General features: G+C 36.0%; 1 protein-coding gene across 1 annotated transcript; it reads right to left on the bottom strand.

The window, feature by feature from the left end:
* Positions 1–1,919: 1,919 nt before the first annotated feature.
* On the bottom strand, positions 1,920–23,594 carry LOC139526696 (uncharacterized). Its single transcript, XM_071321856.1, has 4 exons — positions 23,490–23,594; positions 21,490–21,592; positions 2,411–2,523; positions 1,920–2,124 (listed from the first exon to the last, which is right to left on the bottom strand). The coding sequence occupies exons 1-4, from the start codon at positions 23,592–23,594 to the stop codon at positions 1,978–1,980; spliced, it is 468 nt and encodes a 155-aa protein (XP_071177957.1). The 3' UTR covers positions 1,920–1,977.
* Between the last annotated feature and the right edge of the window lie 1,967 nt (positions 23,595–25,561).

The following is a 25,561-nucleotide window of genomic DNA, read 5'->3' as shown; positions in this document are numbered from 1 at the left end:
CTAAATAATTATCACTGCTTAAAAAAGAGTGTTTATATCACAATTCTAATTATACATATACTAAATATTTTATATATAGCTTTTTATATCCAGGAGCTGGAAAATGCGTTATTGTCTTTCATGTCAATATAGAAACACTAACAATTCAGGCTATATTTATCTGAAAATTTTCAAACAGTCTATGATTATATGTTTTGAAAACAGTATGGTTTGTTTGCTTTTTTTTTCATTTAAAGAAAAGCGAAATATATAGGAGAGACATTCAAAGTCATAATTCGAAAAAAAAACTAACGCCATATCTTAAAAAGGAAATGACCAACAGACAAACAATGGTACTCAATATACAACATAGAAAGACAAACTTATCAACATAAACCCCACAAAACACTGGGGGTAATATTAGTTGCTCCGGAAGGATGAGCAGACCATGCTCCACTTGTGGCATCCGTCATGGTGCTCATGTTAGTACACACCCGGTTATAAATCTAATTTAGTAGGTCACATACAATCCATAACGTTCATCCAAATCGTGATGACGTCGGTAAAAATAACGGAGTGATGATTTCACAACTTGGAACTTTTAGTTCAATAGATTCATTATGAGCAGCAATCCTCTATCAAAAAAATTTTGATATATAATAAATATAAGTCCTGGAATATCGTATCAAATAGGAGATGCACACACCGTATGCATGCGCTTCTGGATTGTTTCTACAAATGTACATAGAAATTGAATGAAATCATAACTTTTTCGTAAAGTTTTGTTTTTCAACCGACCCTCATTGTCAATTTCTAGATGTAAGTCAAGATGTGAGGCAGACTTGACTGTATCTGTTGTATCCTGTATCTCAAGTTCGGTGGGATTGATGCGTTCAACTTAGTCACCAAATTTGGAATTATTTATTAAGAGATCATCATCTCTATTGCAGTAAATAGAGTTATAGGATACTGCTAATTTCAGTTCATCTTTTCAATATAGCATAATCGATATGCTGTTTTTGGTTTCAGATTAACTGGACAAAACTTAATTTAGTGATATATCGTACCAAACGTTCATGTTATCAAAACACAATGACAAAAGTAAAACAATATATGAAGGAAGTACTTTTTTTTATTAGAGAGGGAAAATAATTGAATTGGATTTAAAGAATTGATATCTTTAATTTCGTTGCTGTAAACCTTTAAAAAACAAATGCTATTTTGGTATTTTTCTTGGAAAATGGGCAAAAAATCGATGAATTCACAGCAAAAAAGTACATTTGTATAACTACTTAATTGATTATTTTGTAGGTCCTTTTTGAAATTATAGCTTTTTTCATTAGATCCTAATTCATTCTTGGCCGTCAAGTATTTCGACGAGACAACTAAAATTGTTTGTCACCTTACAGCCTTCTAAATGAACAAAACATATTCCATAGTTAGCTATATGGGTACTACATGTGAAGCAAAACATGTTTACCCTTTCGGCGCACATTTGATCGACCCCGGTTTCTGGTTGGTTTCGTGTTGCTCAGTCTTTAGTTTTCTATAATGTTGTGTTGAGTTTTGTATACTGTCGTTTATCGTCTTTTAGTAATGTCGTATTAGTATTCAGACCCGTAGCCAGGAATTTCCAAAAAAGGGGGGTGGGGGTGTTGTAATATGGACTCATGAACTCGACTTTAACAGTCACAGTTCGAACAGAATGTTGACTATAACTTGTGCTCATTTCTTTTAAAGGGGGGGGGGGTCACCCGAACCCCCCTGGCAACGGGTATGGTATTGTCGGTTCGTTTCGTCTTCTCTTCTATTAAACGTTTCGTAATTACAAAGTGTATACAACAATTCAAAAAAGAAAACTAACTAACTTAAGGTAACCGAGATTGCTCTAACGTCCAACGGCTGTTTTGCCAGACTAACTGAATATATTTATCTTTCCTTATCTATAATTCTTTATTCAAAAATTGTAAATACACCAGAAGAACTTTGATTGATCAGCTATGGACATTGATCATCATTCTTCCATTCACACGTGCCGCCTTGTGCTCTTCTGCATATGGCGGTCTTACGGTAACACTCTTTTTCTGTTGAATTGTTTGACAATTTATAACTCATTGGCGGCGATGTTTCAAACTCTTCAAGAACCTGCAAAAAGACAATTTAATCAAATACGTTATAGAGTTTGTTACTATGTATACGCTGTCCATGCTAACCGTCATACTTGCTTTTATTTCACTGCGATATATTGAAGAGGTTAACGTATAAGTAATACGGAAACACACATGACAGTTTATATTTAGCTTATTGGAGCAAAGCATTATAATACATAAAACACTTATGAAATGTATTTCTTATTTTGTAAATTCACTGTTTTAAACAATTTATGTCCCCTTCCACTCAGTGAAATGCTCTTAATCACACATTTGTATACCTTGCATTTACAATTTCGAATGTAAGAATTTCTACCACTAGTAAGGAGATAAAACCAGTTTTCAAATGTCGTAGGAAAAAGAAGGTTACAAAGTCCTATTCTGTTTTCGCTACCTGAAATGAACAGAATATTAAACAATGAATATAAAGGTATAGATTGAATATGTATGTATCGATCAATGAATATATATGTATCGATCAATGAATATATATGTTTGGTCAATGAATATATATGTATTGATGAATGAATATATATAGCGATCAATGAATATATATGTATTGATCAATGAATATATATGTATCGATCAATGAATATATATGTATTAATGAATGAACTGCATTACACAAATATTAATGAATGAATATATATGTATTGACGAATGAATATATATGTATTGATCAATGAATATGTATGTATCGATCAATGAATATGAATGTATCGATAAATGAATATGTATATATTGACCAATGACCATGAATATATATGTTTGGTCAATGAATATATATGTATTGATGAATGAATATATATAGCGATCAATGAATATATATGTATTGATCACTGAATATATAGGTATCGATCAATGCATATGAGTGTATCGATCAATGAATATATATATATATATATCGATCGATACATACATATTCATTGATCAATACATATATATTCATTGATCAATACATATATATTCATTGATTAATACATATATATTCATTGATCGATACATAAATATTCATTGATCGATACATACATATTCATTGATCAAACAGATATATTCATTGATCGATACAGACATGTTCATTAATTCAAACTTATCCATTGATCGATACGTTGGTACGATATATATATATATATATATATATATATATATATAGATTGCCTAACAATGTATTTTAACACACTAGTAAAATTATTTAGTTTGTAAACATAAGAATGTTTAAAATATTCACAAAGTGATGAAAATAAACGCATTTTTTTGCTAGACTTACTAGCTTTATCAAGCGTGCATCTATCCAGGTGAAATCGGATGTAGATAATAAGAAACTTTTGCAGCTCAATGTTTATGTTCAATTGAATTTAGCTGCCTTGAAAATAATACATAATTTGGATGAAGTTCAAGATTTTTACAAAATTATAGGAACTTATATATATATTAATGTCTATCGGTTTACTGATAATACAGGTTTAATGAAAGTAATATTTTCGTATTTATTCTCGAGTCCTTCCTTTTATCTTTGCATTCTGAACTTTGACCGTGTCTGTCACGTGTCTGTCACGTGACTTTAGTGTATTGTGACGTCACTTCAGTGGGAAAGCCACAGATCAGTTCTGCGCCTCCTTCCATATGACGTAACGGCCAAAAAATCAAGGGCGACAATCGCGATTTTTACATAGACGGCGACAGTATCGCGCCATCTCGGTAATTTGTTTACATCGTGTACGTGTGATTTTTCAAGAAATTTACTATTAAAGACAATTAAACTTGTGTCATTTCATCATTAATTAGTTATATAGGTAAGTTTTACAGGTGACTATGCTATATTTTCTTCTTAGGAGATTTTATTTTACAAGAAACAAACATCTGAAACTGGCAAGACACGTTGTTATTTTGGAAGATAAAAATATGGCGGGTGTTTTCCGCTTCTGAAAATAACTGACACATTCGCATCCTATTGGCTATTTAAATATAAAATGACCAAAAATAGTATCTATGATGATAGGAGTCCCTAAATATTTGCATAAATACCCATCACTCCTTGTAAAATTGTAACTGAGGCTGCGAAAAGGAAGCACATAAATCGACGCCATTTTTCAACAGATTAAGGTTTCTGAGCTCACGAAATCCTACTATTATTACTTTTAATGGTTAGTAGAAAGATATCAACATTATCCATAACATAATTCATTGATCAGATCGGGTTATGGCTATATGTTTGCCTCTTTTAGGATGCTGAAATCCATTAAATTCCCCCAGTTCACACGAAATAAACGCCCCTTTTTCAGCCCGAGACTTCAATTTTGATTAAAACTTGAATTTTGGCATGTCAATGTTAGCTTTATAATTTTAATTAAATTATTACGGTTGTGTTAAGCATTTGTGCTGATTTGTTTGGTTGTCTCGAATAGTATCAAGGTTAATTAAATGGTTTTATATTATTATTTTTGAACCCAAAAAGTGTGTGACAAAAACAAACAAAATAAAATTATAGGAAAAATATAACAACTACATAAGTATAGTTTAATTTTATCCTAAACCTCTATCCATCCTTTCTTACAGATAGTACAGGGTGAGAGTTCACAAAATAGGGAACCAGGGGTGGATACAGCCATTTTGAAAAGGGGTTCCCTACCCAGGATAAAGGGGGGTTCCAACTAAATGTACCCTTTCAAATGCATTGATTGTCCATAGAAAGGGGAGATTCCAATCCCGGAACCGTATCCCTGGATATGCCACTGGGAACTACGGCTAAAAGTATAAAAAAAATTGGAGAACTATGACTAAAGGAACAAAGAATAGAGAAAATTGACTGTAATAAGGAATAGAGCAAATGACATGCTAGTCAAAATAATATGACGTCTGACAAGGCTATTTTATTTTTTATCTGGGACGCCTTCCTACACATCCCAGAAAAAAATTATAAAACATCATAGCCAGACGTCATAATATTATTTGAACTATTGATGTGCTAATTTATATATTGAGAAAAGAGAAATGATGGACAAAAAGTATAAAAAAAATAGAGACAAATGAGCGTAAAGAATAAATGATAAAGTAATGGAAAACACCCCATCCAGACCCTTGTTTATCTGAACAACAGAACTATTATTTTTGCTGAATAGTGCATATAGGCATTTCCCATTTGAATGGTTTTACAGTAGTAATTTTAGGGCCCTTTTTAGCTTGTTGTTCGGTGTGAGCCAATGCTCCGTGTTGAAGGCCGTACATTGACCTATATTGGTTTACTTTTATAATTTGTTATTTGGATGGAGAGTTGTCTCATTGGCACTAACACCACATCTTCCTATATCTATGTAAAATATCTTTTAAAGATTTCAGGTATATGAAATATTAACCAGTAGGACAGTATAAATTCTGTCCCTCCTTCCATGCAAAAAAAAAACAAATTATGTGATTTATTGTTGAATTTTATTGCCACATTCAGCATGTTCAGTATTGGCTAGGTGTTGGGGCCAGGTTTTATGGGTGGTGGATACATTTAATATCTATTACTGGTATGAAGAATTTAAGATATGAATGATTGAATGAAAAGTTACCTTTTAAATAACAGATACATGTAAGATAATTTAATGTTGCATATTAAGTAATACTTTATTTAAACATTATTTAATATACCTATTAAAAAGATTGATATGTTATTATGTTGATGGATTTAAGATATTGAAGTAAATGAATAAATAAATAGAAAATTTGTGTTGCTGTATATGATTATTAACTTTTCTTGATGGAGGGCAGGACTTTTTCGGGACGTTTGGATTGGGTGTTTTTAAGCTCAGGATTTTCTTTCGTGATTTTTTTTTTTTAATTTGGGACCTCAGAAGATCATGTTTTTAGCCCAGGATTTTGGGATCAGGACCCCTGCAACATCCCCCACCTCCTTCTTTGACATATAATATAAAGTCAGTAAAAATATATCAATTATTTACATAAAAAGTCTAAAATAATTTCTTTATTTTTGTTGAATCATATAAACCTCCTTTTGATTATTTAAGATTAAAATAAGAAAGATTTCAATTTAAATGAAATGATAACACACATCTGAAAACAATCATAGTATATACATTATGAGATTTTCTCATGTTTAAAGGCTTTCATGTAGCAAAAAAATGCCTATACATTTCTATATATCCACTCCAAATGAGTATTTTGGGATAGTTGTCTCATTGGCAATTATTCACATCTGATTAGTTTTCCATTAGTAAAATTCAAATAAAAAGCATTCAATTCCAATTTAAATGTGAACCTTCTCATTCTTGGACCACATAGAAATTTGTAGACAATTAAAATATATTATAATTTCATATAACAACTGTAGAAAAGTTCGAAATTATTTTCATTTGATAATATCATCTGCATATATTATATATTTTCAGATAACAATAGGAATAAGAAGAGCAGGATTTCTATTTTGAGGATTTACATGTATGGGATAGAGGACTATTTGACTTGATTTTACTTTTAACTTGGACTTTTTACAATAATACTCTTAAATTATTTAAAATATTTTACACGTATGTTTCATTTTAACATTATTTTTATGACTGTATTTATTTATCATTTAATAAACGTTTATTTCTAAACATTTTTATATGTTTTTAAATATACAATGTGAAACACTCAACCATTTTATATTGATAACGAGGGGTAAATGTACATGAGACAATAATGCTGTTGCAATACAATAAAACTTATTGTCATTGAAAAACCTGAGATTCATAGATGCAAAGCTAGCATATTCATAGGGGTCCCTTTTGTGGTTGATTAAATAGGGAATTACTGGAGCGGGCCCCTCTTAAGTCAGTCAGCAGCCCCCTAGAAAAAGTTCTGGATCCGTCACTGATATCAGGCATATACATGTATGTACTGTAGTATTTGAGACATAAAAAAAATCAAAGATATAAAAAGTAAACTTGATGGTCTTTAATGATTGATTAGGTGTGAAGGACTGAAATAGAAAGGTTTTAAAATCGTTCAGTTCTCCTAGACATAGTGAGGTATCCTTGAGGTCTCTCAAATGGCCTATCATGACGACTTTTCACTGTTTTTCTGAAGTGTGGTAACCCCTGCACCTAAATAAATCATTTTCAGTAGTCACTCTTTTTTTCATACTTTTTTGATGAAAAGTCTAAACTAATATTCAAATTAGAAAAAAGAAAACTGAGCAACTTGAACCCACAACATACAATTGATATCAGGTGTTCTGGAAGAGTAAGTAGATCCTGCTCCTTGTGTAGTATTAGGAATGAGATGTCCTGGTGCTCTTTTCCTATATGTTATCACATGATTTTGCAAATTATTGCAATTGTGTGCTTTTAAGAATGGAGAAAAATGTGTGAAAAAGTATTATATTGCAAACAAATCAGCACACAGATATAGGAATGGTATGATTCTGATTAAACTATAGATCCTGTGTCCAAGCTTTGTTTTCTTGTAGATTGGTGTAAAATAAAAATGTGGGTCAAGCATTAATATCAATGCAACAAAACAGGATCCCCAAAATCAGAGTGAGACTTTCATATGCAAATTTCAAAGTAGACCTTAGAAGTGATACAGCATTTTGTTAATGCTTTAAATGGTCATATAGCTCTGACATGTATTAAGAATTGGATGTACTAGGCATTGTGCATTCCTATTGAATGTTAATCTCAAGTTCTCAAGAGTTAAACATGCCCCACGGCCCAGACCCACTCAAACATGAATGGTTAGTGTACACCATGTTGCTTGATATGCATGATAGGGACAGGACAGACATCAAGCTATAAAAATGTGTGAGTGTCAACTTCCAACTTGCTTAGTTTTTTTTATATAAACAACAAGAACGAATACTTAAAATCAAGTGAAAATTATAGATGCATTAGATTAATATTTGTTGATTGGTTGTAATGGCCTGACCATTAAGTATAACCGACGATTGGGCTCAAGGAGAAAAGACTATCAGGTGCTGATACTTTAATTATGAACCAATCTGAGATATGGTAAAAAGCTGAAAAACAAATAAAATACAATTTTACAATGTGTTCAATTAATGTTTTAAAACGAAATGTCAAAGGTAATAGATAGCACAGTCCGTTGAATCCGAGAAAATGTTGTACTTTCAATAGCAGTTAAATTTCCAGTGTTTCACGGAGAGAATGTTCAAATATGTATAGAGTAATTTGAAGGCTTCAAAAACAATGTTGTAAAGTTAACTCACTCTGTGGTTAGCCACGAATTGTGTCCTAGATGACGTTTGTCCTTTGAAAAGTTCTCCAGAACTGATATGACCTTGCAATGTTCGGTTTGAGATCAGTGTGAGCAGGGGAAAGGTAGCGATGATACGATGTTTTAATGTTCTTATGAGGTTGAAGATGAATAATCCTCCTAGACTGGAACACATAAATAGATTAAGAATATAATCAAACGAACTGTATAAATTACGGAACGGTGTAACAGAATACTCCCCGTCTGATGTCTATCTGATATCACTATTCCATAAGTATTCCACATGTGAATGTCACTATATAAATCCAAAATATATACAAATAATTACACAGAGTTGTTCTCTACGAGAAGAATCATGTCCACGATAGGGCGTGTGTAGGTTGTGGCTTTCTCATTAACGATTACTCGCACTTCTGCTTTTCGGACATGTTCGTCTGAAGTTTTAAATGAGTTCACTATGATTCCAACGGGCCATTGGGTACGGCAAAGGTTTTTGTCCTTTAGAAGAATGACGTCTCCTTCGATGAGATCACGGCGATCTTCGGTCCATTTTCGTCGTTGTTGTAGTAACGGCAGGTACTCTTTCCTCCAACGGGACCAGAAAACACTGGCAAGAGCCTGTACTCGTCTCCATTCGGCAAGACATAGATCTCGTTTATCGAATTCTCCAAGATGATCTGAGGTGAATATGTAGTCGGTTTTCTGTGTCAATAACATAGCCGGAGTTAGTATTAACGGATTCTCTGGATCTGTTGATACCGGTACCAGAGGTCTAGAGTTCACTATTGCTGAAACTTCTGCCATTAGTGTGTTGAGCACGTCATGTGTAAGGCTTCTTCCGGCTGCATTTAGAAACATAGAATCAAGAATTCTCCTGGTGATACCAATCATTCTCTCCCAGGCTCCACCCATGTGGGACGAATGCGGCGGATTGAAGATCCAAGTTGTACCAGAATTGTACAGAAAGTTCTTGAGAAGTCCATCTTCAACGTTGATTGAGTCAATCTTTAGATCGTCGATTGCGCCAATAAAGTTTGTTCCACGGTCGGATCGGAAAATTTTAACTTGACCTCTTATAGCGGCGAATCTTCTGACGGCGTTTATGAAGGCTGAAGAGCTCATTTCCTCGATTAGTTCGATGTGAACAGCTCTAGTCACTAAGCATGTGAAAAGAATTGCCCAACGTTTTGAGTTTGCGTATCCACCACGTGTTTTACGTGAAACAATTGTCCAGGGTCCAAATGTGTCTATTCGAACGTTGGTAAACGGAGGTGACGGTTCAAGACGGTCCTCTGGCAAATCAGACATGATTTGACACTCAGTTTTTCCTCTTAGTTTGCGGCATATCACACATTTGTGAATGAGAGAAGAGATCAAGCGCTTTGCTCCGACGATCCAGAATCCTGCGGATCGAATCGCTCCATCTGTGAAGTGGCGACCTTGATGTTTTATCTTGTCATGGTAGTGTCGGACTAATAATGTCGCTATATGATGGCGTCCAGGGACGATCAATGGTTTCTTTTCACGGAGGTTTAAGTCAGATTTAGCAATACGACCTCCTACTCGTAATAGTCCTCGTTCGTCCAAAAACGGATTTAAGTTAGCTATCGGGCTCCGCTTATGAATTTGTTCCCGACGTTTAATGCAATCTATTTCTTCTCCGTAAACTTCCAATTGAGCAGATATTAAGATGAAATTTTCGGCATTCGAAAATCCTTCCAGAGAATTCACTGGTGCTGCTTGTTTTGACCCATGTAAACGGGAGAAACGTTCTAAAAAGGCTATCGCTCGCACAAGTGATGTCCAGTTTGAGAATCTGTTGAATCTTTCAGTTCCGATACCTTTATGTTCAAGTGTGGCAAATGTTTTTGCAACATTAACAGTTGCACGAATTTCTCCAACTTCCTCTGGATCTGATATATGTCCTCAGAATTCTTCTGTTCTGAGGAAAGAAGTTGTCTTGGTCCCAATAACCATTCACTGCTATGAATTTCGTGGGCTGGTACGGACCTTGTTCCCGAATCTGCGGGATTACGGTTAGTTGGTACGTAATTCCATTGACTTGGAGAGCTAAATTTCCTTATTTTCTCTACTCTATTGGCGACATAGATAAAGAACCTTCTTGTCTCATTACTGATGTAACCTAAGACAACTTTACTGTCTGTGTAGAATTTCACGGTGTCTATATGTAAATCTAAATTATCCACAATGGTTTGTGTAATCTCAACTGCTAATACAGCAGCAGATAATTCAAGTCGTGGAATAGTGTGCCCACTCGTTGGTGCAACTTTAGCTTTCCCAAGAATGAACCCTATGTTAGGTTCACCACTACTGTCGGTCGTGCGTAGATATGCAACAGCTGCTATGGCTTTTTCTGATGCATCAGAGAAGACGTGCAACTCCTTTGTGGCTGTTTTGCTGAGATACGGTACGTGGGTACGTGGAATGCGTAATGTTTCGATAGCAATTAGAGTATCTCTCCAAGATTTCCACTCCGCTGCTGTTTCATCAGAGAGAGGTTGGTCCCAATCGACGGTTTCTGATACTATTTTCCTTAATAGTAGTTTCCCTTTTATAATCACAGGAGCCAAAAATCCAAGAGGATCGTAGAGACTGTTTATCGTCGATAAAATTCCTCTCCGAGTTATTGGTTTGTTTTCAGATGATAATTGAAATAAGAAATTGTCAGTGTTTACATCCCAACTGAGTCCAAGGCTACGTTGTAAGGGTTTACTGTCGCATTCTAAGTCTAGATCTTTAAGATTTGAAGCCAAATCACTGGCATGAAATGCAGACATAACTTCCGCACAATTAGAGGCAAACTTGTGAAGGCGTAAGTTTCCATATTTTGCTAATGCTTGCTGTGTGTCCTTCATGAGCTTAACAGCTTCCTCTTTGGTAGGACATGACGTAAGACCGTCGTCAACGTAGAAGTCTCTTGTAACAAAGCTAGTCACGTGACTGCCGAACTCTTGTTCTGATGCCTGAGCTGCTTTTCTGAGTCCAAGCGTAGCAACGGCAGGTGACGGACTATTTCCAAAAACATGAACTCTCATGCGGAACTCGACAAGGTTCTCTTGTAGGTCGTTGTTTTTATGCCATAAAAATCTCAGATAATTTCGGTGGTCTTTTCTCACTACAAAGCAGTGAAACATGTGTTGAACGTCTGCAGTTACTGCGACCATTTCTTTCCGGAAACGCAGCAGTACTCCCAAGAGATCATTGGTCAAGTCTGGACCTGTTAGCAGGACGCTGTTGAGTGAAACTCCATTACATTTGGCGGAAGAATCAAACACACCCCTAATCTGATCGGGTTTCTTCGGGTGATAAACACCAAACAATGGTAAATACCAGCACTCTTCATGTTCGCCCAACGGTGGTGCGAGCTCTGCATGATTATTATCTAAGATTTTACTCATAAACGTAAGAAAATGTTCCCGCTTTACTGGGTTTCTATTCAGACTGGCGTCTAACATGTTAGCACGATGAAGAGCCTGTGGTTTGTTGCTTGGCAATGGCTGTCTTGGCACTCGGAACGGTAACGGTGCTACCCAACTTCCTTCCGGGTCTCTGACAAATTCGTTGTCCATCTGTTTCATGAACATTTTGTCTTCATATGACATTCCAGGCTTATCATCGTCCATTGTTTTTTCAAAGAGTGGCGATTGTAAATCTTTCTTAACGGGGTCTGTGTAGTTTTCCCGAATGTCAAATTTGCTTGTACATGGTTGAAACGTTGAAGGTTGTCCTGTAGGTAAAATGTTAGTTATTTTGACATTTAACTCAAGAGGCACATGCTGCTTGTTAATGCAAGTTTCTCCTATCACTACCCAACCCAGTTTCAATTGTTGTGCATATGGAGTTCTGGGTGGTCCTATGCGCTGGTCAAGGACATGGTGTGCCTCTATAAGGTCTCTGCCAATTAAGAGAAGAATTTGGCAATTTTCCTCTATTGGTGGAATGCTAGCCCTAAGTTCTCTTAAATGAGGGTGATGCATTGTAACTTCAGGAGTAGGTATTTCGTCCCTATTATTGGGAACATGATCACATTCAATCAGTACAGGAAGATCAAACTTGTCATTACCATTGATTGATTCCATGACGAAACCTCTTCCTCTTTTCCCGGAAGTGACTACTTTGCCGGAGCATGTTGATAGAGTATAGTTCTCCGGTTTATCTTTTACGTCGAAAAGATTGAAGAATTCAGGTGATGCTAGTGACCGGTTGCTTTGGTCATCAATGATGGCGTACATGCGAATAACTTTGTACTGGTTATCTTTGTGATAAACGTTCACAGGAAGTATTTTAGCACACGATTTCCCGCTATATGTATCTTTGCAGATCTCAGTACAGATAGAGTTAACTGAGGTTGACTTAGTTTCAGCCGATTCTGTAGGCTCCCCGCCGTAGGCTTGCTTAGGTATGCTTGACTGAGAACTTGCAGGTTGCTGTGGTCTAGTGATGTGTAGTGCGGTAGTGTGTTGTTTACTTCCACATTCTTTACAACTTATGCGTGCATTGCATTCCCGGCTTCTGTGTTTGGTAGAATCACAACACTTGTAACAGACATTGTTTTCTTTCAAAAGACTTTTGCGTTCCTCTATTGACTTGGCTCGGAACGCTCGACATTCATTTAAGGAATGCTTTGTATTGTGCAGAATACAAAGACCTTGTATGCTGGCGTCTCCAGATTGCTGCTCAACCGCTGTTTTATGAGTACCAACTTTAGTCTTGGGGTAAGACGTGAACCTTGGCGCAGCACTTTTTGTATTTGGTGTGACTTTTGACCCAAAGATTAATCCAGGATCGTTTTTAATTCTACTGATTTCACTGATGAAAGTAGATAACTCTGTAAAGGGAGGAAAGGCAACGCCGTGGTTAGATTTGTATCTAGACGCCCTTGTAATCCACTTTTCCTGAAGTCCATATGGTAGTTTTTCAATGACAGGGTTTATTCCGGTCGGTGAATCAAAATAAGCTAGCAGACATCCCAGCTTGGGATTTTCCTTGTGGTATTCTATTTCTGATAGAATGTCAGATAGTTCATAAAGACGTGCGTTGTCCTTATTCGTCAATGTTGGGAATTTGTCAAGTTTACTCCTGAGAGAGGCTTCCAACATTTCTGGAGCACCATACCGCTCGTCAAGCCTTTTCCATAATCTTTGTATACCTATTGTAGGATTATTGGCGTTCGACGCTCTTATGCTTATGGCATGTTTAGCAGACTCTGGACCGAGCCACTTGATCAATAAATCAATCTGTTCCGAGTCAGACACCTGCAACTCGTCTGTCACGTTTTTAAAGCTTGCTTTCCATGTATGGAAGGACTCTGCCCGATCGTTAAAGCTTGTTAATCGGGAGAAAAGCAGGTCCTTGCGCAAGAGAAATCTAGTAATCTCCGATGTTGAATTGATTTGTTGCTGGTGTGCAACAGGGATCTCTTCTATTACGCCTTGTTTTTGGTGTGAAACAGGGATCTCTTCTATAACGTCTTGTTTTGTGCGTAAGACAGGGATCGCTTCTTTAACACCCTGTTTTTGGTGTTCAGCAGGGATCTCATCTGAAAGGCCTAGTTTTTGTATGCCGGTTACTAATCCCAGATCTGGGATAGATGTAACTTCCGGTGACTTAGTATCGGAAGGCAAGACAGCAGATGTCTGTGACAGTAAGTTCAGTGCCACGGATGGCACGAACGCTGGTGCTTCGTGACTCAGCTCGATCTTAACAGGAATTTGTTTTTTCTTTTAAGGTCCTGTTACTTCCTTTACAACAGTTGATACAGGAAGTTTATTGACGAAATCTTGCACACGCTGGAGCGGGTCTTCCTTTTCATCAGGAAGATCGCTAAATGCTTGGCTGCCGTCGTATTCTAGGACACGAGCCTCGGCTTCTGCGGCTGCAGCTTCTCTTTGTGCTTCTAGAATGTTCATAGCAGCTTTAATTTCGGCCTTTTCCCGTGTTGCACGTGCAGCCTCCTGTTCCATTAAAGTTTTCCTGCGTATGGCCTCACGTTTCATTTCAGCTCTCTGGTGTGCAGTCTCGGCATTTCTACGTATAGCCTCTTGCTCCGCCTCGGCTTTTCTGCTTGTGGCTTCTTTGATCTGCTCTGATGGCTTCTTGTTCTGCCTCGGCCTTTATTTCATTTTGCTTGAAAAGAGTCTGTTCTTCTATCATTGCCTCCTGCTTTAGGAGCAAGGCCTGTTTTTCAGCAAAGGCTATCTGAGTTCTGGCAGCCTCTGCTTTAGCACGCTTCTTCCGTGCAAGACTTGAAATGTCAGAGACGTGGGAGCTCCCACTGTGCGAGGTGGTCTTGCCCTTAGATGTCCTCGTTTTTGTAGATTTAGCCTTTGTCAAGTTGAGGCGATGCTCGTGCAAAGTTTCAATTGCCAGTTCGACTTTAGACATTCGGATATCCGTTGAGAATTTGCACGTATCAATGTCTTGAAGGCTGTCTAATGTTTTTGTATTTTTCAGAAATGTCAAGTACTCGTCTGTGAGCCTGCGATACTTAGTACAGGCTTGTACAATTTTATCTTGTGCTGTTAACAATTGCTGGAGATCGTTAGGAGGCCTGGCCGTTTCTAATAACTGAGATTCTAGGTTTGACCATAGGGCCTCTAAGTCGTGATAGAACTTGTCCCGTTTTTCTATAAAGGCTCCCTGTCCCTTTTCGGTAAGTTCACGCACTCGCCTAGTCTCGGAATTTTCATCTACATTTGTTGTTTTAGACGGATTTTCTTCTGTTTCTTCAGTGACATTTCCCTCTGGGGCTGAACCTCTTGCTGTTCCGCGTGACTTGGATCCATGATGTAAATCAACTATGTGTAGGCAATGTTTGTTCAACGTTGTTGGTTTGCTGTCTAGGACGCACAAGCTGTGTTGCGTAGTGTCAAGGTAACAGCTACAAACGATGCTCCGTTGTATTTCCTGTTCAGGAGATGTGTAGACAAGTTGTTGTCAATTTACTGTACGTCAAGGGATGACGCGTACATGCAGGGCTCAACAGGTAGGTAGTTATATAGCTGTATAACTAACATGGAGTGGCGTTATCTGTGAGACACAACAGGCAAGTTGTAGACTTTTTACTGTAATGGCCTGACCATTAAGTATAACCGACGATTGGGCTCAGGGAGAAAAGACTATCAGGTGCTGATACTTTAATTATGAACCAATCTATGATATGGTAAAAAGCTGAAAAACAAATAGAATACAATTTTACAATGTGTTCAATTAATGTTATTAAAACGAAATGTCAAAGGTAATAGATAGCACAGTCCGTTGAATCCGAGAAAATGTTGTACTTTCAATAGCAGTTAAATTTCCAGTGTTTCACGGAGAGAATGTTCAAATATGTATAGAGTAATTTGAAGGCTTCAAAAACAATGTTGTAAAGTTAACTCACTCTGTGGTTAGCCACGAATTGTGTCCTAGATGACGTTTGTCCTTTGAAAAGTTCTCCAGAACTGGTATGACCTTGCAATGTTCGGTTTGAGATCAGTGTGAGCAGGGGAAAGGTAGCGATGATACGATGTTTTAATGTTCTTATGAGGTTGAAGATGAATAATCCTCCTAGACTGGAACACATAAATAGATTAAGAATATAATCAAACGAACTGTATAAATTACGGAACGGTGTAACAGAATATTGGTACTTTTTTTAATTGACAAGTTGATTTCAGATTAATATTTACTGAATCAAAGAATGACTAACCATTACCCTACAAAAAATGGCTTAAAACAAAGATTAACTGAGTGCTTACACTTTGCACATGCGTAGGATTTTTATCCAGACAATAACTTTTGACTTACCCCTTCAGCTGAAATTTTTGAAAAGTTGGGGAAAAAAAGGGGGGTTCTTCCAGACAACTGAAGTCATTTATATGGACAAATTCGTTCATAGATTAACCTAGTTTCAATGTACTACATACATCTGTTACACACTACAGCATAATTGAATAACTACAGAAAATGTAATACTGCGAGGAGTTTGAGCAGTCTGAGCAACATGAAAAACATCAACAAATGACGGTGTAAAGCCTTCAACCCATCATCATTTTTAAGTAAAATATATTTAAAATCCTGGAAACATCATCACCCTTCATTGTCCTAATCAGTTTCGTGGTTAAAAACTGTAAAATATGACATAATTTGCTTAATTTTGTGCCGAAATAACTCCAAAAAAGTTTATAGAAAAGTGTTGAATTTTGACCTCCGGTTGAAGTATTTATTATGTAAACAAGACTCAGAGAGACGGGGAATCCTATACATAGTCATGTGCCCATATGTTTCTGGGTCACATTTATTTATATCTCGACCAATGAAAAGCTTTAGGATGCATTTGTGTCAGTTCCTAGCAAACAGGGGGATTACCCGCGGTTTTTTGGAAATCTACGGAGGACGTCTTTTGATTTATCATATTTCAGTAATACAGCACTTATTTTAATACCTATTTTGGCAGTCGTGTGACAAAAATCTATTCTAATGAAAAATTAACCTCAAATACTGATGGATGTTTAGTTGTTTTAATAAATTTATTGTCTGAAGCACAGGCTATGTTTTTGTTTACACGCTGGCTACAGCGCCACCTCAAAATTTTTAGATTATCTCCCCTTTCCCGCGTGACCACCGGAAGTAGCTCTTCAATGTCACTGGCTTTCCCACTGCTTCCAAATTTTCTAACGTTTGAACGGGAAGCTTGTTCAATTTGTTTTGTAAAATAAGTTCCATCCTCAACACAGATGAAACCTCAGAAAAGACTTAGGCAACAGCCTAATAGTTTCAATATGGTGCAGAGAAAAAGGCTACTTCTAAGCGTAAAAGACAAAACGTTACTAAAAGTCATGTGCATTCTGATCCAGGAAGACTCGTGGCTCCTCGTGGGAATCAGAACATTATTGCGGCGGGTATTCATTCAACTCAAGTTATGGTAAATGAAAGCGGAGACGAGAGTATTGCCTCCAACCAAATCCATAGTGACCGTGCGGAGTTGGACCCTGTGACAGTAGCCATTCCTGGACCGTCGTCTTCGAGAGTTCCGATGTCGAGTACAGAGCCTCGTCGACGAGAATCACACGAAATCGCCACAACAATCCACAGTAGAGCAGCCGATAATGATTCTAGTATAGTTTCCCAAGTCGAGATGGTCCCATCGATTCAAGATAGTCATGGCATGTATACACATACAAGGTACCAAAATGCACCCCCTTTAATCATAGTAGGAGGTCCCAGTCGCTAGTTACAGGCTCGCATTTGGCCAGTAATGAAATTTCCTTAGTTAATCACATTCCGGAAACCATTCCTAGAATATTTGATCCGATTGGGGCTCATATTCCATTAAAGATTAAGGGAAAAATTTGGCGGGGTGAGTTTATTCATTTAGGTTTATTGCTAAAATCAACTGCAGATTTGGGCTCTGATTCTACTTTGGATGGCGATTTTGTTTTGACAGGAGGTGCCCTGACTGTGGTTAATAAGAAACCAGATTCTTTAAACCATATAGAAATTTGGACTTCGGCCTTTATGATCTATATGGCAATTCTCTTAGAAAAATGGCATATGAAAGCCCAAGAGTATTTGAAATGTATGCAAAGCATTCGATAAGGCGTCTAAGGGTACTAATAACGATTGGGCCGTGTACGATGATCATTACCGACTAAAAAAAGAACGCTTTCCATCATCTTCCTTGGGTGTCATTGATCACAAATTGTGGGTTTTGTGCGTGGTGACGGGGAATGTAAGTCAGTCATCGTCTGTAGTCATGAGCAATAATTCGCATTCCTCCTCGAATTATCAATCTCTTTAGGTTTTGAAATTCCCCTATCAAAGTTTGTGAAGTCGAAAAATGTTTGTTGGAATATCCGAAAATAGCTGCTGCCGCCGAATTGATTAATGGATTACGTTTTGGCTTTAAACTGATGTACAATTTTGAATAAAAAGTCATCAAAATCTGCTAGAGTAATGATATTTTAGTAAGAAAACTTGTATTTATTTCCCTCAAAAATAATATTTTGATAAAGGCTTAGCACATTTCGGGTAGCCGGAATGTAATTACTGACGCTTTGTATCGTTGGCATTGGCAGCTCTTCAGACAGTTAGCACCACAAGCAGATAAGGAACCTACTCCAATGCCAAACCTACTATGGAAATTCTAGACGTGGAAGTTGCAAAATTGGTACATTTTTCGATGGCGAAAAATACATGGAAAACTTACAAGGCAGCACTAGAGTCGTTAGCAAAGTTTAGCAAGGAATATGACTTCAGTGTATCATGGCCTATACAAATTGGTGTGTTAACTCGTTTTATAGCTTATTTATCGTATTCTGGTTTAACATCATCTACAATCAATACATACTTATCCGGGATTAGCCATAAAGATAAATTCTTATGTGTAACTGACACCACATGTACTTTTATAGTTTCTAAAATGTTAGAGGGAGTTCGAAGGAAGAGTCGCAAATTATCAGATATTCGCGCTTCTGTTACTTTAGAAATTTTTCACAAAATTATACGATCACTCCCATCCGTTTGCCCTTTTCATTATGAATCTTGTCTGTTCGCTTCTGCATTTAGTCTTGCATTTTTTGCTTTATTAAGAATATGTGAGCTCACCGCCGATACGAGTACAGATATCGGAGCCCACACAATTTTTATAAATGATCTGTCATTGACATTTTCAAATAGTAAATATGAATTGCATTTGAAGATTTGCAGTTCGAAAACTGACCAGAGAGGTATTTCACCGACTTTGGTTATTCGTCAAAGGGAGGCAGATCTTTGTCCTGTGAGCATGTTGCTTGCCTTTTCGGGAATTAGATAACCTGCTACTGACAAACCCTTGTATTAACATTTCAATGGGTCGCCATTGAATCGTTTTCAGTTTATTTCTATACTTAAGAAAATCCTGTATTTTTGTGGCGTTAAAGACCACATCCGATCACATTCGTTTAGAATAGGCGGAGCATCGCATTATAGCAGAATGGGGGCTTCAGATTCAGAAATTAAGAAGTGGGGACGTTGGGTGTCTGATGCATACACGATTTACATTCGGATTTGGTAGATTTTATAGATACGAATATCTTCGAAACTGTATTTTAATATGTTTTGTGAAGGTTTAAACAAAACAGGACTTTTAAGAATTTTTGTCATTGTAGAACCCAGTCAAGTTTGAGTCATGGGAATATCTATTATATATTGGGCGACCAGAAGCATTAAGAGAAGAACAGGGGGTCAAAACCTCGGATTACAGTCAAAAGGTTATAATTTTCATTGGTATGGCCAGCAAGGGAAGAAATGGAAAAATTTGTTACCTTCAGATGAAGAAAATCTTAGATGTTATCCACCTCCACAAATTTTGATCATACATTTGGGTTCTAACAGTTTGGGTTTAATCAAAGGAAAAGAGCTTATTGAGCAGATAGGGTTGGACATTTATATGCGATTACATGTGTTATTGCCAAATCTCTCCTTGGTATGGAGTAACATTTTGCCTCGTAGATACTGGCGCTTGGCAGAAAATCAGGTGACTATCAATTCTACTCGTAAACGAGTAAATACAGCTGTTCGTTAAATATTCAAAGAAGAATTAAATCATGGCCTTGCAATTTGCCATCCAAATATAAAAGCTCAAGAAAGAGATTTGTTCAGGCATGACGGGATGCACTTGTCAGATATAGGTAAATTAAATGATGTTTTTTAAATAATGTTCAGGGAGCTTTAAAGTCGTTTGTAAGATCTGACCGTCGAGTATTTCCTAATTGATGAGTTAGTAGTATTTTAGTACGGGTAGTAAACTCGTTTCGTTGGGGATGAGAGTGTATAAACCTTCTCATTTGGCGGGATCTAGTAAGATGACAGAGGGGTCATGACCCTATAATTCTACGTTAGACCATATGTTAAAACATTCCCCTGTGGTACCACAGGGAAGTTGTGTTTTTTATAAACGGCTTTCTCTTGTTTACCAGAGCGACCGGTTCATCAGTGTTACCAGTTTTGAATTTTATCCTCCGAGTACCGCGGAAGCGTTATTCAAGTTATGGCCTCAGTGTGGGGTCGTGCTCCTCGTTCACTCTAATTTTTCTTAGAGGAACTTTTGTTACACCTACTTGTCAATATTAAAAATGCCAGTGGTTTGTAGCGTTTTGCCAGACCTCGTTTACTGTTTTTCCCTGCGTCCAATTTTATATTCCACGTAAGATTTCGTGAATTATTTAGTTTTAAGGAGTTGCGGAATAATCGCCTATGAGACAATTCAATTGTTCAAACAAGGTTGGTATTAGCATCTAAAGGTAACCGTACAACCTTCAACAATGAGCAAAACATTTACCATATGCGGCTGGTTTTATTCCACACATTATTTCTTGAATTATCTGAATCTTTAATTAAATATATATATATATAATGTATATATGTATCGATTAATGACCATATTTGTAACGATCAATGAATTTATAATCTATCGAATCATTGAAAATAAGAGCGTTGTCTCTTTCACGTGTTAGACGTTAAAAATGTCACTCATCAAACCTTAATCATTTGACCGCACTATCAATAAAATAGTGTATTTGTGTACTTCTAACTTAGGACTACTTTATTCGAATATATGTCCCAGGTTTTAGGTAAGTTTTACATTTAAAGACTCTAAATATATGTTATCTGCACTACTACAATATAAAAAAGAAGATGTGGTATGATTACCAATGAGACAACTATCCACAGAAGACCAAAATGACACAGACATTAACAACTATAAGACAACTCTGTGCTAGGAAAAAGCTAAAAAGAATAGCAGTCCCATAATAAGTTCAAAAATTAGATTACTTTCACATATATTTTGTTTGAGTTTCAGCGTGAAATATTCTGAATGAAATAAGGAGTTAACAGACTGACATCAAACGAAAGGTTGTACAATGACCGTCAGTGTAACTTACTTTTCATTAAGCACCACCATACTCGTATATGATTGTATGCAAATTGACTAAGACGTATTTGTAAGCCTTGGAGAAAGTCCATTAAACGTAAACATATTTTTGATACAAGTAGTGAAATTAAATCCAAATTGATGTCGCTTAAACGAGCTGAAACATATCTTCTTAACATACACCTTTTTAGAGAAAACAGATATCATATCATATCAAACATTCACCCATAAGAAACTCCATTGCGCCGATAGGATATGACACTCCACAAGCTGCACTGGTTAAGGCCGTTTCAAAATTGAATTCAGAGCCAACAGCACCAACATTTCCCTAAAACACGAAAGAAATAGTTCATTTAACAAAGAGAAGAATTTACAACAAGGAAATACAGGAGACAACGGAGACAAATATCTTAATCAAAATTATACTACCAGACAACTGTAAATAGACATGCATTACGTTATCTGTATTTGGCAAAACTTTTAGGAATTTTGGTCCTCCATGCTCTTCAACTTCGTATTCTATTTGACCTTTTAAACTTTTTTGGATTCGAGCGTCACTGATGAGGCTTTTGTAGACGAAACGCTCGTCTGGCGTATATACAAAATTTAGTCCTGGTATCTATGATGAGTTTATTTACATCTTACAGATTTGGAAAATACTTACTGCAAATTTAAGATCTGAAATAGTGACCTCTTATTTAAAATAAAAAGTAAATAAGGTCACTAGAAAAATGAATTTTAGCCTATTAGGCTGAGAATGTTTTAATCCTTTCACGTTCCGCCAAATTTGATCTAAACTGTTTGTAAAAAAACTATCGAAACTCATTCGCACCAAAGATCCCACAAAGATATGTTTGGATCCATATGAAAGATAATTTCAGAAAATTATCTTTTTTATGTCACTTGGTATCTTTTCAATCGGAAAAGAGTGAAAAAAGTCTTGAAAATATGGCATGTGGAGACATTATTATGCGCTAATAGGGTGTAATTTTGGTGTCAATGCAATGACCACAGCCAGTTAGAAACAGAAAAGTTACCATTATGGTTATAGACGGAGGAAATACGTGATATATATGCCAGCTCGCAATGTTGATGCCCGCGACATGCAAAATAACGGACCGCTTTTTTTCCTTCTCCAAATATAATCCTCGACACAAATTTCTTGCAATGAATTACCAAAAATAACTTGGTGCTTTGGGCGCATAGTGTGTGTTGGATGGTGGCTGAATTAGGACACATATTCCTTAAAAATCAACAAACATTGTTTTTAATTAAAGTTTTGCATATATTCAAGATTCTCTTTTTGAAATTAAAGTTAAGTTAATATAGGAAATTATCTTTTCAACTCAAGCTTTGAGATTTGTACATGCAATCTTCCAGCTTCCCACTTCACTACTGGATAACCAGTTCGAAATATCGAAATTTTAGTAGTTTTAAACTTTATTCGTAGATTACCATTAACGAAGAAAGAATAAAATAAACCCAGCCTGTTTTCGTTTAGAAATTAAGTGTCGAGTTAACATATAATTAAGGGTCAGTTCCATCTTTTTAAGCAAATATATGAGGATTATTATCATATACCTAAGTCTCAGTCTGCCATTTTTTCTTGACTTATGCTTGTTCCTTATTTTCATCAAAGATTTTTTCAGCATAACAATAAGCAAGCAATTAAGAAACAATGTATTGTTACATCTATTTCAACTTCGCAAAAAATATTTCATGATATCTTTTTTGTTTGTCTCTTTTTCAATTAATTTTGATAGTAATGACTACAAATTTTGTGTGCACTTTAAGTTTATGATTTCGTTAGTACACTTTATACACAAATTTAAGTTGTGTACAAGATTTAAATATACTTTGAATAGTTTTCTTCCAAAATACACGACGAGACCTCGGTGGCCGAGTTGTCTAAGTAGTTACTACAGTCAACGCTGAGGATTTGAGCTCTAACCCCGCTCGATATTATCAAGGATTTGTATAGTAAGTCTTACTATACAAATCCTTGATATTATGTACTTATTTTACTAATTTATCGCACCTGAAGGATAACGACAGTACATGAGTCATGAACCATAATGATACATTTGTATAATAAAGAATCATAAATAATGTTTAAATAAAACGTCACATGATTGCCAGATTCTGTCCATTATCATTGATAATCTAAGATATATAAGGCAGAAGAATTAATGGGAAAAGTACAAATTTCCGGTAAAAGTACTCACTTTTATTCTTCTTACGACTCGCACTGTGTACAAAACTCTTCGTAGGTCAACTGTGGTTCGTTTCAATATTACTCCAACTAAGGCCGTGTTCACACCAAACGCCATGTACAGTACACTTGTTTACAATTAGTTTAACGTACTGGCCATTGGTTTCACATTAAATTTGTTCACATCTATACACCTTGTTTAATTACCTGTACATAAGATTTGTTCACACTTGTAAACTCTATGTCATTTAAATGTTCATTACGTAGTACCGAATGTAAAGTTTTCGGACAACTTTTCTAGCAGTAAGGAAACGACCATTTGACTTCAAATCGGGGGGAAAGGGGTGTGTATGGATGGAAATATTTCGAACCCCAATTGGATAAAAAAAAAGGTCCCATAGATGATATAAAAATATTCTAAATCAAGAGTTTCCCCATACATTATAGTGTTAAATTTTGAAAAAAAATTGATTACCAGCATCGAAAAAAAAACCCGAAATAAAACGTTTGCGCGGAAAAATTTCTGGCTCACATAAATTATCAAAATACTCCCCCCCCCCTTTTCCTTTTTTTAAGTTAAGTGGTTGCTTCTTTATGAAAGCCATTTTGCTGATTTGCAGTAGTTTAAAAATAATAAAGATGGTTCGTTTAAGCAATAGAAAACGTAGGCTGCAGCAGCGTGCTTACAGGCGAAGAATATATATTTTTATTCTCATAAAGCCAATGTATTACGTCGGTAGAGATTACGGTACAGAGATTGAAGGAGAAGAAGGAATGATATATAATTAGTGATCACTATATTCCTATTTGTTCTGTTTGTTTCAAATGGTATTTCTTCTCCAAGGAGTATTTGGCAAAGGAGGGGGTAATGCTTTTTTTTTGTTTTAAAGGTATTTAACGGATCCGAGATACATGTACTAGACAAACAATACATTTACCTCACACTTTTTAAGTAATGCATTTATGAGTGAATCGTTGTTTGAGTAGACCAGTGGTAAACATTTCTGTCAAGTCAAGTCGATTCGGAAAGAACTTAATTTTCAAATGAATTATGTGTTTGGCAATGATGCTGCTTTGAGTCTTGATAAGGGCTAAATAAAGCTACGTTAAGTTAAAAAGAAAAAAAATAATAATAAATATATCAAGTTTAGACAAATATTTCCGTAAAGAACTTTATTAATAATTGTTATAAATATCAATTTTATTCAAACATTGTTTCTTCCTTAAATATACACGGTGAAACCTATGGTGAAACTAATGTTTTAAATGCCTAGTTTTGTGTACACTTAATCTACACAAGGCCTACATCGAGTATCGACTGCATGTAGACAAAACATGTTTTACACTACATGCAAACATTGAATTTTATCAATGGGAACATAATTTTGTTTAGTTTACGTGTGAGTTACATTTACACAACACCGAGTTTAGGTCAATGTGAACACGGCCTAAGGCTGTTAAAATATGATAAATATGTTTACTTTTGTGGGATATACACCTATAAGACATGCATAAAACCAAAACGACAATAAGGGGTCTTAAAAATACTGTTATTTTGTAAAATACATAAAAGCAATGTTTTGGTGCCAAATGCGCATTTGACAAATAAATGTTTCTTCAGTAATGGGCCAAACAAACATATTTAAAACACCAAAACTAATCAAAAATATAAAGAGCTTCTAAAGCAATTACTAGTAGGACAAACAGTATAGCAAACTTGTGCAAGGAACCAGACCTTTGCATGAGTGCGATAGACTCCTCCCGATTTAAAATGATTTATAAAGCTTTGTAAAAGCAAATTTAAAACACACAATACCCGTTGTTTCATGCCAGGACCAAAGTATCGGCAAAGTTGTTTTTTTGTGCTCTATTATGTCGTTGCTTGATGAACCATATTATGCCTTTATTGAATATAAATAAAGGCAAAAGTAGTATACCGCTGTTCGAAATTCATAAATCGATTGAGAAAAAACCAAATCCGGGTTACAAACTTAAACTGAGGGAAACGCATCAAATATATAAGAGAACTACGACACAACAGAAACACAACATTAAAATGTAACACACACAGAAACGAGCTATAAT

The sequence above is a fragment of the Mytilus edulis genome, chromosome 6 (assembly GCF_963676685.1).
Source record: "Mytilus edulis chromosome 6, xbMytEdul2.2, whole genome shotgun sequence".
Taxonomy (NCBI): Eukaryota; Metazoa; Mollusca; class Bivalvia; order Mytilida; family Mytilidae; genus Mytilus; species Mytilus edulis.
Note: the sequence above shows the minus strand (reverse complement) of the source record. Positions and strands in the feature narration are given on the sequence as shown.

Coding starts and splice junctions, on each gene's coding strand:
- LOC139526696 (XM_071321856.1), bottom strand. CDS start 23,594: ATGGCGTTTGGTGTGAACACGGCCTTAGTTGGAGTAATATTGAAACGA. Junction 21,593..23,489: donor GAGTCGTAAGAAGAATAAAA/GTGAGTACTTTT, acceptor TTCGTGTTTTAG/GGAAATGTTGGTGCTGTTGG. Junction 2,524..21,489: donor CGCAATGGAGTTTCTTATGG/GTGAATGTTTGA, acceptor TGTTCATTTCAG/GTAGCGAAAACAGAATAGGA.